At 36.0% G+C, this 16,301-nt stretch overlaps 1 protein-coding gene across 1 annotated transcript in view; it reads right to left on the bottom strand.

Annotated features, from left to right (window-relative positions):
- Positions 1 to 16,301, bottom strand: part of lamc1 (laminin, gamma 1) — a 179,385-nt gene that overhangs the window by 42,982 nt on the left and 120,102 nt on the right. The window contains exons 3-4 of the mRNA XM_028811341.2: positions 16,110 to 16,240; positions 457 to 623 (exon numbers count right to left, since the gene is read on the bottom strand). Coding sequence (XP_028667174.1) covers positions 457 to 623; positions 16,110 to 16,240 — 298 coding nt within the window. The remainder of the gene's footprint in view (positions 1 to 456; positions 624 to 16,109; positions 16,241 to 16,301) is intronic.

The following is a 16,301-nucleotide window of genomic DNA, read 5'->3' as shown; positions in this document are numbered from 1 at the left end:
TAAAAAACGGATATTCTTGATTTAACCTTTCAATGTTATTATCAGATATCAGAACACATCCACTTTACAGCATCTGATAATATTGAAAAGAAAGAAAGAAGATATACAATCACCTAACACTAATGAATATCCTGCAAAGATTTTAAATCATAAGGTTGCCAGTTCAGTTTCTACCTCTGCAAGTCACTTAATCAGCCTGACCTCAAAAAAAAAATTTAAAAATTATATATAAACAAAAACTACCACAAATAATAATAATCAAATTAAGTACCACTAAAACCTCCACAGTGCTTTAATTAATATGTAATATTAAAGAAAGTAAGTTTGTATAACGTGTATGTTGCAAGATTACATAACAAACTTACTCGAGATTGAAAATACAATTTATCATCAATTATTCTTAACAATAGCCTATGGAGTTCCTACTGTTAAATTGTGATTTAGAGTAAAACTTACGTAGACATTCGTTGGCATTCTCAGCAGTTGCCCTTCTCCAGGGCCGGTCATTGTAGAAAGGCTTGCATTTTTCACAGTCGGTGCCAAATGTGTTGTGTTTGCAGTTACATACTAATCTCTGATGTTCATTTTTCACACACTCACTGGCATGGCCATTACACTTACATCTGTGGGAAAGAGAGAAGCTGGCATTAGCTTTTCAATATTTACTGAAAGTATGCCTTTCCTATACATTAACCACTTAAAAGTTACAAATGTTTGAACGGGCACATGTCCATTGTAAGGCACTGACAAACCCACTGTCATCACAAACACCAATATAGAGTCTCCTGAATTAATATGGGAAGAAAATCATAAGAAAACAGAACATATAGGATTATGATGCTGAGAGGAGACTTTGTGCACTGTATTTAAATGTCAATTTGAGCCAGAACATAAACCCTGAAATATGGTAGGAAAAAAAAAAAAAAATTTTGCAGGATACTTTGCCTTAAAATTGGTAATTTTTTTTCACCTGTGCAGAGCTGCCATGTTTAATGGTATGGTACACTCTTTATGGCCTGCAAAATCAAGGGTAGAATCCCAGGCAAAGATTAATCACTTAAACATATTTAAATAATAAAAACATGTAATGACATATTACCAAGGAAACACACTAAAATCAATAAGTGAGAACACAGTAAACCTGGCAGATGACCTTACACGGTAAATTAACACCACATCCATAACTAAGAAGATGCAGCAGCATCTCCACTTCCTTCGGCGGCTGAAAAACCCAAGCTTAGCACCACCCTTTCTCACCACATTCTACATGGGCATTATTGGGTGTGTTATACCCAGCTGCATCATTGTCTAGTTTGGGAACTGCAGTGTCTCTGGCCATAAGATCTTATAACAGACAGTTCACACCGTAGAAAATGAGACCATTCTGACCTCCATTAAAACATTTTTAGAAGGTGTTGCATCCACAAAGCTATAGCATTGCTAAGAAACACCTTCACCCCTCCCACAGTCTCTTTGTCCCACTTCCATATGGCAAATGGTATTGCAGCATCTGAAACAGTTCTACCAGGTTGTGCAACCACTTCTACCCAGTGGCTGTCTGGACTTTGACCTCTGTGCTGCTTGTCCTGTTCCCCTGCTCTTAGATCCTTTCTTAGTAGCTTATTTATATGAAGTATATTTGTTACACTTGTTACTGCTATTGTGATATGACAGAAGTATTTAGATATTGTTCGCTTTAAACTTTAAGTCGGAGCCTTGTAGATCATCTAATTCGTGTAGACATCAGGCAAAAGTAGTGTTTCTTCCCAATGAAGAGGAGTATCTGCGAGAATTAAAAGATTTGGTGTTTGGTGAAAGTGAAATCCACATACGCGAGCAGCAGAGACGCAAAGTGGCTGGCGCGCCAACGGTCCACTCACTTCTCATTCGTGTGAATGCTATTGTCAGACCCAGTTCCTGGACTCTCAGCTCCAAGCGGGTTCGGACATAAAAGACAAAGCGTGGAAGACAAAGTAGAACGTTGTAAAGAGGTTCAAAAACTTTGGCATGATAAACATGCAGAGCAGGTTAGAGATTATGAAAGTACTAAAATTCGAAAGTCTCAAAAAAATTACAGTAAAGATCACGAAAGTGAAATCCACATAAGTGAGCTGCAGAGACACGAAATGGCTGGTGCGTAGCGCTGGCCAGGGGATTGGCGAGCGAAGCGAGCATCGCCCCCTAGTATTTTATTATGATCTAATTCAAATTACTACTATCTATTCACTTACCTATTATTTATTGTACTAGGGGGCTCCACCCCCTGCTCGCTTCGCTCGCCAACCCCTGGCGTTGGGGCATGACAAAGAGTGAGATGTATGAATTAGATATAGAATAGTGTGCAGGTTTGGATGATGCCTATATAAATACAGAATAGAGTGTTTGGCATAGAGTAATGTTTTATTGGAATATTTCTCTGTATACAACATTAGTAGTAAAGATGGTGTCTAGTCTTTGAATGAGTCTTCCTTGGCATGGATCATTTTTAATTTTAACTTTGTGAGATGAACGTCGAACACATGAGAAGGCAAAATAAAGTTGTGCATGTCCAAAAACGGGTTCAGAGAGGTAGATGCCAACCTTGTCCATGGTTTGTCCTTGTGATTTGTTGCTGGTCATGGCAAATGCAGGTTTAATGGGGAACTGTCGGTGTTTCAATGTAAAAGGTAATTCTAGGTCAGAACTCGTAAGGTCAATTCCAAGAATGAGAACAGTATTGTTAGCATGTGAATCTGAAAGAACTGTTGCTTGAATAACATCGTGTGTTATGGTGTTGACGATTAACCGTGTGCCATTGCATAAACCCTGTTTAGTGTTAAGGTTTCTTAATAGCATGATTATTGTTCCGTTTTTAAGGGTAATGTTGTGTTGTGGTCATTCGTCCGGGTTAATAGTGTTCAAATATTCTAATGGGAAATTCAGATGTTCATTGTCGTCATCAGAGTCAACTTTGTCAGAGCTTAGAAAGAGCCGTGTCTCTCCAGGAAGTAATGAAATGACCTGGTTAATAATGTGATTAACATTAATATTTTTTGGACATAATATAGTGCGTTGTGTTAACCACATATGCGAAAGCAGTATGGGCCATTGCCTTTTGGTGTCCTGTTATGTTCTCTGGTAGATGCAAAAGCAAATGAACTATTGTAGGATCTAATGTAGTTCATAAAGTTTTTACTTTCAGGCACATCCTTAGTTAGAAGCTTCTGTAGATATTCGGGATATGAATGTAAAGGAGGCAGTCTAATCTGCCCCTTTTGACAACAACGTGTAAATTCATTATTTGTATTGCCAGTTGTTTCTTCTGTGAAGTTAAGTGAATGACAATGATTGCAAATGACATTCATTAATCCCAATGAATTTTCCTCAATAGTGGACTCATTATTGAAAGCGTTGTCAGCCAACTGGCGTAAGCATTCAGCAGACGTCTGGTGTTGATGTCTGCGACGGGCATGTTTTGCTTGTGGTGTTTGAGTGCCGCGTTGTTGCATGTCCATTATTTGTGACGCGCTATTTTTGAGTTTTAATTGATCCGCCTCCGGTTTGCGCAAAGTCCGTTTCACTCTACGTCGTGCATTGTTTGTATCGTGCCTTGTCCGTTTTTGTATGTCGGTCAGTTGAGCTTTCTGCTTTTTGAGTCCTGCTTGCTTGTTTTCTGTCCGGTCATATGCGCGTTGCTTTGCTCCCTTTTTTGTATGTCTGAGACGCAAGCTCTTTCTTTTGAAATCGTGCTTGTTTTGATGCAGCACTTTGAGACGCGCGCTGTATGCATCTACGTTCAATGTGTCTGTTCATTTGGGCACGTCTCTGTAACGGGGTTACTTGAGCTTTGCGTTTTTTGATCCGAGACATTTTTTCTCACGTATTTTCCGAAGCGCATTGTATGCGCCGCCGTGTATTCTTTTTGTTTCATTCGTGTTCGTGTGTTTGGTTCCGTTATCCGATCCGAATAGTTTTGTACCCGTGACCGTGTATGCATGACTTGTTTGTTCCTCAGCGTGCGAAATATGGATTAGTATTAAGGAGGATAGCACTCACTGTTAATATGGAGCCTTTTCTCCAGTTGAACGGTTAACAGTGCTTTATTTTAATGAGATCCACCTATGCTGCCTAGTGTGAAGGTTTTGAGATGACGTATGTTTAATATGGACGTTTCCTTTAGATATGTGGCTTTGGGTGTCACTTCTTATTGATTGGGGGGGGTGTGTGGGTGAGGATTGTTGTTGAGCGAGCGTCTTCTTTCGTTTTGTGTTCCAGGGGCTTGTTGAATCCCCCTCTTTGTGTGTGTCCCGTCCGTTGCTTGTAGGGTGTGTGGGGTGGTTTTGTGTTCTTTTTTTTTGTGTTCCAGGGGCTTGTTAAATCCCCCTCTTGGTGTGTATCCCGTCCGCCCTTTCTTGCGCCTGCGCAGTACGTCTTTTTGCAGCTACGGCCCATGGCCGGATGTGCCTGCGTCCATCATCCGGTTTAGCATTCTCGGTTAGTAATATGGATAGTACTTTACCAGTCTTACTCCTAGGTGTTTGTGATATTCACAAAAAAGATTTCAAAATTTTTAGGGATTTTGCCAATGATGAGTAAACAATATTTTGTAACCTTCAGAAATGTGTTTATCAAAGTATTATATTGTACTAGCGCTGTCTCGCTGTTGTTAATAGGATTAGTAATTGATGCTTACTAATGATATTAACTGACACAACATATTTAAGGAAAACACGTCTTACTTATTTACTTAAAACAATAAAAAAATACTGGTTATTTCAATGTGTTTAAGTATTACTGAGATCAAACAATGAAAGTAGGAATAAACCATTTCAAAGGGGCCTAATGGATTTACTTTGTAAAAATGTACACAAAGACCAATAAAAACTATTATTACAATGAGAACCACAGACGCTTCCCCATAATGTAAAAACATGAATCCAAGGGAAATAAAGCACTAATTGAATTGAACTACAAGACATGGATAAATATTCAGGTGCTCTACTTTAGGGTGCATTATGCAGCATACAAACAAGAACAAAAAGCTAACAATGTACTATAATCCACCAAATACAAACTTCAAGTTCTGGCAAATGCTACACAAGGAAAAATGAAAAAAAATAGCATTTAATGCGCGCACACACACACTGTAGTTTATCCTATTAGGCTAAATTTACTCCCGCTGTCTGGTGACAGCCATGAGTGAATTTTGCTTAAAACTGGGTGGGAACAATTAGACAACTTGCTGAATATCACATTTCTAAACCAATCTAACACCTTATGAAGGTGGCGTTCAAAGTAGGGGCACTAATTTTGAACTGCAAAGAGCAATGGTGCTCTTATTAATTTGACCCGACAGAACAAAAGGAGGTGAAAATGACTCCTGTTAAGAGAGCTCATAATGAAAAGCCACAGGAGATTCAGATTTTAATACTCAACACACCCAAATCAGCAAATCTGCCTAATGACACCAGTAGAAGCACACAACAAACAGGCTACCGTGTATGACTACCACCTGTAAATGCTAACTGCTATACTTATGTCTAAGTTTCAATTTAATACAATCAATAATTAACAACCGCCTTATAAACTAAAACAACTACAAAATATGCAAAGACAGGAGGAATTTTACATTTGCCAAGTTCCTCTGTAAATGTGTTGTCTGCTTTTTTGAAATGTCCCAGATCTCCAGAGTACGTGTCTAATTATCTGATTTACTTGGTCTGTTTTCTGTTTCTGTGCTGTCAGAGAAGTCTCATATTTTCTTCACAGGCTATTTTATCAAGCAGAAGGAAAAAAAAAAAAAACAGTGTGGTCACATTACACAAGCTGCTAACACCTCTTCTAAAACTGGCAGATCATTTAGTCATACTGGCACCATTATGGGGCGTTCCAAAGTTAACAGCTGTTTAAAAAAAGATGCCTTATAAAATCACTCCACAGTTTTCAATCATAAATCTACTACTTTTTTTTTTTACCATATTAAAATAATGGTTGTTGGGGAAAAAAAAAAAAACAAAACCTCAAACTACACTAAAAATAAAATGTTAAACCAAGCAAAGGCCATTCAGTCCATGAGGCCTAGTAGCCAAAAGCTATAAACTTTAAACCCCAACACTGTCAAATTCAATATTGCGAGCATGTCCCTTAAACTGCCTGTGCTGTTTAGTTAACAAATTTACATTATACAAGTTAGATATACAATATATATAGTTTTTGTGTATGCATATCACACACATACTACTTTAGAGAATGAGCAATACTGAGTTTTCATGGAGAATACCAGAACCCAGACCCCTAATCTAGTTTATTGTACATAAAGTGTGAAAATATGAAAAAAAGAGTGCAAAAAATTATGGATATGAAATGTCTAAATACTTAGAGTTGCTTAGTGTCAAGGTACTTGAAAATATTTATTATTTTGACTGATATAGTTACTTACACCTATGACACAGGGCCTGTATAAAGAGAGTGATAGAAGTTTGGTGCCCATGTTCAGATGAGTTTGTACATGGCGTTCTTGTATTTTAAATGATTTGAGTGGGTAGATTTTAGCTATTTATTTTGTAAAATGTTTGACTTGTTAGTTTCTCTGCTCAGTCTTCCACTACAGGTACCATTCTTTTTTTTTTTTGTGTATAAAAAGTTTCGGCCACAAAATTGAAAAATGTAAAGAGATTAAGCAGATCTTGGTTTATTAGCATATTTACAAATAATTTTCAATGCTCTGAACCGTTTCTGACTCTTAATTACACTTTGGAAAATCAAAAATTGTAACTCATTGCAGATGTGGTGAACTTGAACTTGTGGTGTGCCTGAGAAGAATCATGCTATATGAGACCGATTTAAACAAAAGCCTAAATCCATTCATTGAATCATTAAGGTTCTCAGTATTATTAGTGCTCTCACGCCAAATTGCATTGTGTTTCCTTCCTTTGGTTTATTGTTGAATGAATTACATACATCAATTCAAAGTTCTTATAACAAAATCTAAAAAGCAAAAAGTGAACTAATGATTAATGTGCAAAAAATAACCAACCAACATCATGAAATTTACTACTACTGTGATAATAAAAAGCCTAATTTATACATATACACACCACTACATTTACTACTAAGGTAGCTGACAAAATAGAGAAAATATTACATAAATCATCTTAACAGGAATTAGGCCACAATATGCAGCCAAAACACACTTTTATCATATAGCCTACCCTTTTACCCATCCATTGTGGATGCAGATAACATAAGATATAAGAAATTTATTCGATAGTTTGATGATGGCTGAAGATTAATTTGGGACTCTGGCCCAAAATATCCTGGAAGTGATCAACTTGGCTATGGTCTAGAGACTGGAATGCATAAGGTACATCAGTTCTATGCTCTTTAAAGCATTTTTTGACAATTTGAATTTTGTGAACGAGCATTGCAGTAGAATCTTCAAACAATGGTAATTATCACAAATAAGTTTCTCCCTTACATGAACGTGATCAATTTAAACTGCTTTGTATTTACTGAGCCCTTGAAAGTAATCGGAGGATCCAAATCACACTGGGAAAATGCACATCATACAATAACAAAGCCACGAGAGCCCTTCACTGTGTGAAACAAGAATCCATGTGTGTATAAATCTTTCTCTAGATAATACATTAGTGCTCACCAGCTTGTTGAGAACAAAGTGAAAAATAACTCAATAGCCCATATGACCCTTTACTACTGCTTAGCAGTTCAAAAGGTAATTTGTAGGTGTAACGGGGTGTATATACACAGGTACAGATCTGATCGACTTCTTACTATTCAATACATAAATTGAAGCTTACTGCTGCCATCTTAGACTAACATTTGGAGTGAAGTAATAATAATAATAATACAGTAATCCCTCCTCCATCGCGGGGGTTGCGTTCCAGAGCCACCCGCGAAATAAGAAAATCTGCGAAGTAGAAACCATATGTTTATATGGTTATTTTTATATTGTCATGCTTGGGTCACAGATTTGCGCAGAAACACAGGAGGTTGTAGAGAGACAGGAACGTTATTCAAACACTGCAAACAAACATTTGTCTCTTTTTCAAAAGTTTAATCTGTGCTCCATGACAAGACAGAGATGACAGTTCTGTCTCACAATTAAAAGAATGCAAACATATCTTCCTTTTCAAAGGAGTGCACGTCAGGAGAGAGAGAACAAAGCAAGCAGTCAAAAAAAAAGTCAATAGGGCTGTTTAGCTTTTAAGTATGCGAAGCACCGCCGGTACAAAGCTGTTGAAGGCGGCAGCTCACACACCCTCAGTCAGGAGCAGACAAAGAGAGAGAGAGCCAGAGAAAAATAAAGTCAAAAATCAATAAGTGCCCTTTGAGCTTTTAAGTATGCGAAGCACCGTGCAGCATGTCCTTCAGGAAGCAGCTGCACACAGAAAGTAGCAACGTCCCTATCGTCTAGGTGTGCGAACTGCTCACACCCCCCTACGTCAGCACAAGAGAGAGAAAGTAAGCTGGGTAGCTTCTCAGCCATCTGCCAATAGCGTCCCTTGTATGAAATCAACTGGGCAAACCAACTGAGGAAGCATGTACCAGAAATTAAAAGACCCATTGTCCGCAGAAATCCGCGAAGCAGCGAAAAAATCCGCGATATATATTTAAATATGCTTACATATAAAATCCGCGATGGAGTGAAGCCGCGAAAGGCGAAGCGCGATATAGCGAGGGATCACTGTAATACATTTTATTTATATAGCGCCTTTCCCATGCTCAAGGCACTTACAGAATATAATAAAGAACGACAGCGTATACAGTATATAGCATTGTACAAACCAGATAAATAAATAAAGAAGATTAAGACAGTGAATTCTGAAAAAAAAAAAAGTTGTTTGTATGTTTTACCTTGCATTTCTAATCAATGAATGGACTTCAAAATCAAGGAGTCTGCACTTTTGTCCATAAAAATCCAAATTCCCTAGCTGTGTATGTCTCCAAACACCATCCCAACTTTGAGTCTAATTCCAACCTACCAGGGTCTTCAAATACACCTTCAGTCTTCATCCTTGAAGCTTCTACCAAAATTATTCTATCCATAAGCAAACAGGGTCTACCAAGTATTTTTACAAAGAAAACGATAGTGAGATATTAAATACTTATTTATGTCAAACCTATATTAAAACATCTCCCCCCCCCCCCCATTCCTAATTTATTCAAGTTTTTCCTTTAATCAGTCAGTTTGCTGAATATTCATGCATAATGTATATTCTTAGATACTTTTAACTCTTATTTTGCATGATATTGTGTTCTTAATTAATGTTCTCCTTATCCTTTATTTGAACCATTACATTTGAGTGTGTATAGTGCCCCGAGGTTATAAATAGGGAATGTGCTATACTGTATACAGTAACAACTGATTTCTATCAATAAACTACAATATAAACATTCTTGTATACTGTGGAATGTTCCTATGTAAAACACTCATTTAAATCCAACATGGTCATTTCCAGAAAGCAGGAAAGTCTATTTCTGTCCTTCTACATCCTTGCTTTTAGCTGTTGCTTTATGGTATTTTAATAATGCCCCTGAAAACAGAGCTCCAAAGCAAGCAAAAACTTGTAAATGTCTTTTTTGTATTATTTCAGTTGATCATTGGCATTCTTGTAAGAAAGAAACAAGAACATTCTGATTAAGAGCTAGGAGGTAAATGTAGCATTTGGTTTTTAAAATTTCATGTGTACAGTAGTTTAATGTTAGTATAGGACATAACCTATACTTAATACAAATAAATATCCTAAATAGCTAGAAGCACTTCAACAGCTATTTTGAAAATAGTTTAGACTGAGTTTTCACTATTTAAAATAAATTCATAAATACATTTTTCCAAAATGCAAAATAGAAGTGTCCATCACAAATCACTAATCTTTTTTACGATGAGAAAAAAAAAAAAAAAAAAAAGTATAATGGAATCATATTTGATACATTGATTTTAAAGCGTATTGTACTTATAAATAATATTACAGGAAAAATTGCAGACTTCAAAGTGAACATAAAAAGATTAATATGCAGAAAACTGACACCTACTGAAGTATGAGATATGAAAGCATTTACTCTTTCCATGCATTTCAAAGATACCAATGTTTAAGATGGATCTATCACACAGAGGGAATCTGAGACCTCAATACTGAAGTGCCAACCACTGTGATATAGCACCATAATATTTATTTATCTGAACATGTTAGTTATGGTTAAAGAGACATATTTATATGTATATGTGAGAAGGTATGATACTGAGCATGTAGGCCCAAAAACATAATTTTTAATTATGTATCTGTAAGAGTTGTCAAAATCTCAATAACTGCAAATTAGATTTTTATTTCTTTAATTAAACAGCAAGTGTCTCAGTGAACACGTAAGGCATAATATGTGAATTATAAGGTATAATAATATCCTAGCATCTTTAGATTTTGCAAAAGGAAAGTCAAGCTTTCTACTAATCCAAACTCATTTAAAAGGCTAAAACTGGCAATTGCCCATTTGTATCAGCACTGCCACATATTTGACCTAAACACACTGTTAGTATTGAGCTGTCAAGTTTCATGAGTAAGACATTAAAAAAAGAAAAAAAAAGTCAATATAGATGAAAAAAAAACCCAGTATGTACAAGGAAAGCTGCATCCTGGACAAAATCATGAAATACTTAGGCAATCCTATAGCCTCTTTTCAGAGTAAAAAGGTTTACATGTTCCCACTTGGGAAGTGAACTGCAAATTGTTGCTTTTAGTATATCTAATGTAATAATGTCGAGGCCTCTGTAAGAAATCCATTATTAAGACATAATTATGTTGACTGTTAAAAAGAGTTAAAAATAAAAAAAATACATCCAGCACAAATGAAAATAACAGAAATTAAATATTTGTGGAGAATTCACTTCAAATTCAAACACATCCATTTAAGAAATCCCAATGAACGTTATTTCTCTTTTGAAGAACCAAGCCTTTATTGTTCTTCACAATACATAATCCTACATATACAGACAGGAATTTTAGGAATGCAAAAGCATTCTGGAGTTTTGTCAGAGGGTCTGTGAAAACTAGAGGAAAAGAGAATGTGTTACTTTGTTTATAAATTGATCATCTGAGTTTTCAACAAGCTAGATAACTTTAGGCATGATAAAATGTATCTTTACAGAAAGAAAAAATGGAAGTTGATAAAGTGGAATCCAGTTGTCAGAAGGCAGGTTAAATAAATGTGTCAGGTTTACAAAACTAGCCTATACTAAAAGTCACACACACATATATATATATATATATATATATATATATATATATATATATATATATATATATATATATATATATATATACACACACACACATATACAGTGGTGTGCAAAAGTATTCAATCCCCTTGAAAGGCATAATTTTCTGCATGTCAAAAAATTTGTACACATTTATCCAATCTGTATTTTAAATTAACTTTAATGCTGTAAAAATACATTTCCAAAGCCAAAATAAACGATTTTCTGTAGATATTTAACTAAAGAAGAAAAATGCAAATGCTAACTTTTGAAAAAGTATTCAAGCCCTACACATTAGTTCTTTGCCAAGAACCCTTTTACTGCAATAACAGCCTTAATTCTTTTGTGGCAAGCATGTTCCAGTTTTGCACACTGCTCAGAAGCTAGGTTGGTGAGTGGTGCCTCTGGACAGCAGTTTTCAAATAGTGCCACAGATTCTCAACAGGGTTAAGATCAGGGCTTTGACTTGGCCATTATAAAATATTCACCTTTCTGTTTTTGAGCCATTCCAGTGTGGCTTTGGCTTTATGCTTAGGGTCATTTTAATGTTGAAAGATGAATCTTCTCCCCAGCAATAGGATCATAGCAGACTGGTACAAGTTCTCCTGCAATATTGTGTGGTATTTATGTCCATCCATTGTCCTAGCACATGAAAAGCATCCCTATAGCATGATGCTTCCACCATCATATTTCACCATAGGTATGTGTGTCTTGAGGCATGTGCAGTGTTAGTTTTACGCCACACATACCTCTTTGAAGTCTGGCTAAAAATTCTATTTTGGTCTCTTTTGACCATAAAACTTTCTCCCTTATCCTACAGTCATGGCCGAAATTATCGGCACCCCTGGAATTTTCCCAGAAAAATGCACCATTTCTCCCAGAAAATTGTTGCAATTACAAATGTTTTGGTATACACGTTTATTTCATTTATGTGCATTGGAACAACACAAAAACACAGAAAAAAAAAACCAAATCTGACATTTCACACAAAACTCAAAAACCGGGCTGGACAAAATTACTGGCACCCTCAACTTAATATTTGGTTGCACACCCTTTGGAAAAAATAACTGAAATCAAGCGCTTCCAATAACCATCAACAAGCTTGTTACACCACTCAACTGGAATTTCCGACCACTCTTCTTTTGCAAACTGCTCAAGGTCTCTCAGATTTGAAGGGCGCCTTCTCCCAACAGCAATTTTGAGATCTCTCCATAAGTGTTCAATCGGATTTAGATCCGGACTCATTGCTGGCCACTTCAGAACTCTCCAGCGCTCATCTTCAATAATTTCTGGGAGCTTTTAGAGGTATATTTGTGGTCATTGTCCTGCTGGAACACCCATGACCTCTGACGCAGACCCAGCTTTCTGACACTGGGCCCTACATTGCGCCCCAATATCTTTTGGTAGTCTTCAGATTTCATGATGCCTTGCACACAGTCAAGGCATCCAGTGCCAGAGGCAGCAAGACATCCCTAAAACATCTTAAAGAACCTCCACCATGTTTGACTGTAGGTACTGTGTTCTTTTCTTCGTAGGCCTCATTCCATTTCCTGTAAACAGTAGAATGATGAGCTTTACCAAAAAGCTCTACCTTGGTCTCATCTGTCCACAAGACGTTCACCCAGAAGGATTTTGGCTTCCTCAAGTACATTTTGGCAAACTCCAGTCTGGCTTTTTTATGTTTGTCAGCAGTGGGGTCCTCCTGGCAATCCTGCCATAGCGTTTCATTTTGTTCAGATGTCGACGGATAGTTCGAGCGGACACTGTTGCACCCTGAGTCTGCAGAACAGCTTGAATATGTTTTCAAGTTGATTGGGGTTGTTTATCCACCATTCGGACTATCCTTTGTTGCAGTCTTTTAGCAATTTTTCTCTTCCGTCCACATCCAGGGAGATTAGCTACAGTGCCATGTGTTGTGAACTTCTTGATTATGTTGCGCAATAATTTTGTCTGTCCCATTTTTGGAGTTCTGTGTGACATGATGTCAGATTTGCCTTTTTTTCCTCTGTTTTTTTGTGTTGTTCCAATGCACATAAAGGAAATAAACGTGTGTATAACAAAACATTTGTAATTGCAACAATTTTCTGGGAAAATCCAGAGGTGCCGATAATTTCGGCCATGACTGTAACTGGGTCTTTCCCATGATTTGTAGCAAATGCCATACGTGCTTTTATGTAGACCTTCTTACGGGATGGCATCTTTCTTGCTACTCTCCCGCAGAGGTCTGTTTTAAGGAGAGTTCTTGAAACTGTGGAATAATGCACCTTTACTCCAGTTTCAGGAAATGAGTATTGCAATGTTCTGAAAGTTATAGTTGGATTTTTGGTAGCCTCTCTCACCACTCGATGTCTTGCTGTGATGTTAACAGAAGGACAGCTTGTTATAGTAACAGTCTGGGTGCTGTGATGAACCTTCAACTTTCTGATGATGGATCCAACGGTGCTTAATGCGACATTCAAACTCTTCAGTATTTTGTAGCCATTTCCTGCCTTGTGAATTCCAATGCCTTTGTTTCTCACATCAGCAGAATGCTCCTTTGTCTTCATTTTTGTAGAGACTGTCCAACAATGACTATGGTCCTTACAAAGCACGCTTGTTATATCCAGAGAGACAAAGGACTCACACATAGTACCTAATTATGTTTAATTATGGTCAAATGACTGTCACCTTTGTGTTGTTTGTGATTAATTTGTCATTTGTGTAAGCTGAAGCACAGAGGTTTAAATACTTATGCAATCACTAACTTTTGAGTTTCTCTTCTTCAGTTAAATATCTACAGAAAATGGTTTATTTTGACATTGGAAATGTACTGTTACAGCATAACAGTTTACACTTAAAATAATGAATAGATAAATGTGTAAAAATCTTTTGTTGTACAGATATATATATTTATTTATTTTTCTTTTTTTGCTAGTTGAGAGTAAGAGAGATAATTTCCCGGATTATCTTAAATGTACAGAGTATCCAGTACAACTAAAGAAAGGTTACAAACATTTCACTTATCTTTAACATTCACAACTGAAGTGACAGTAAAGAAAAAAGTTTAAAATGAATGTATTAGAAAAAAATAGTGAAACATTAACAAAAGTAAATCCTGTCATTTGTGCTGTTTATATTAAATGTTAGTTGGGAGAACATGCACTGAAAGTTCAGGCCCCTTTTTATCTGTACATTGTTTTCTTTTTTCTCTAATGTTTAAATTTGACTTTTCCAACATCTTCAAACCATAAGCTTATTCAAATACATAAATAAAAGTTACATTTGAAAATGCATTAAGCTGTTCTTTATATATTACATTTTATTTGGTTATGAATACCACAACAGAACACAATCTATGGTTATATTTTATACATAGAGTAGATGCTGTTAACCCCTATTGTGAATTTACAGAAAAGAGAAACCTTCCATCTCTTAAAATACTAAACGTGTTTTGTTCATAAAACACAAATTACATTTTGCTATAGTAAATAGGTACAGAGAGTACAGTATGGCATTGATAAAACTCTTGATTCTTCAACTTAAAAAAGTGTGCTGTAAATTATTCAGCAATTAGATGTTTAGCAAAATCTGACCTGAAATTGCTTTGGAAGTGGAGATGGGAGCAGAAATGGTTAAATGCAGCCTTGATTATTACACATTTATAGATCAGCAGACAAATTTAATGGATTTGATTTTTTTTCATTATCCACATTGGTAAAGTCATATTCTAAAGAACAAAACTTAAGTTTTTATAATAAAAAGACTAAATAAGCATATTACATAGATATCAAGATATGATAAAGATAAACAAGTCCATCCATCTATTCTCAACACCACAAAATTCAGTTCAGAGTGGCAGGGACCAAAGCCTATTTTAGCAGCATCAGGATGAAGTGCAGGAATCAGGCCTGTATGGATCACCAGTCAATGGCAGGGCACATTGACACAAACCCACACTCACTCTCACCATGTCTTGAACTGCAGAAATTACACAATTTAGGTATTTGTGTGTCAAAATACCATAGCACTTAACCCAGAAATTTTCTTTCCTCCTCTTCAAATTCCATACTGCTTCTAGCAAAATTACATTAGTAAATGTAAACAATTGTTAATTCAAAGACATAATTGCATGAACCAAAAGTTGCTTGAACATTTTTGCTTAGCTGGGTCTTTGATGTACACTGATTCTTACTCTTAAAGTCCAAAGCTCATAAGTTTACCAGAAAGACAACTAGTTCTCTCATGTTACTTTCTTAAAATAACTTTAAAAATACAACTAGCTTGGCCAAAAACATTATATGTATATCAATCAAGGCAATAAAGTTCTTATTTCTCTTTTCCTTGGTATAAAAAGGTTAGTCTATGACACACTTTGCCTTAAAATAAAAGTAGTCTAGAGCAGGAATGAACATAAACTGCTAATAATGTTTAAAGGGAGACAGAAAAAAACATAAGCTTTTACTGCTCCATAATGCATTTCAATCAAGAAACAAAAGCACGTTAACTAGTGAATTAAAAAGACAATGATGGTAATGTTTACAAACAACATTCAAACAAGGTGGTTAATAAATCATACAAAGGTCAGCCTCCAAAGTGGAAGAGATCAAACAGGTTTAAAATGGTTTTTATAACATGCTTAGCAAAGTATTTAATAATGGTAGAGTTTCTTATCACACAGAAATGCTCCTGGATATAAGATTAGATTCTGCAAATGTCTGGTACCTAGAAGGCAGTTTAATGTGAAACAGGGCAGAAATGATCTTGCAGGATTCAGAGTTAAACATTATTCTCACTAAAAAACAATGCTTATCAAACACAGGGTAAAATCTGTGTTTTATCTCTGTACATTTTTACTTCAAATTTTTTAAAACAAGTTGCCTACCTTCCACCCACTGCAAAATCAGAGATGGCGTAGTAATAGGATTTCAAAACCTTTGGGTCATTAAAAACTTCATCACCAAAGGTGTTTAACCGGTTTAGAGTGACTCTAATGTCCGTGGCAGTTACCCAATCCTGCAAAATAAAATAAAGTATTTATTATTTTGCATATAAAGTTTTAAAGAATATTTGCATA

Source organism: Erpetoichthys calabaricus, chromosome 10 (assembly GCF_900747795.2).
Source record: "Erpetoichthys calabaricus chromosome 10, fErpCal1.3, whole genome shotgun sequence".
Lineage (NCBI taxonomy): Eukaryota > Metazoa > Chordata > Cladistia > Polypteriformes > Polypteridae > Erpetoichthys > Erpetoichthys calabaricus.
The sequence above is the reverse complement of the archived record's forward strand: the minus strand, read 5'-3'. Positions and strand labels throughout refer to the sequence as shown.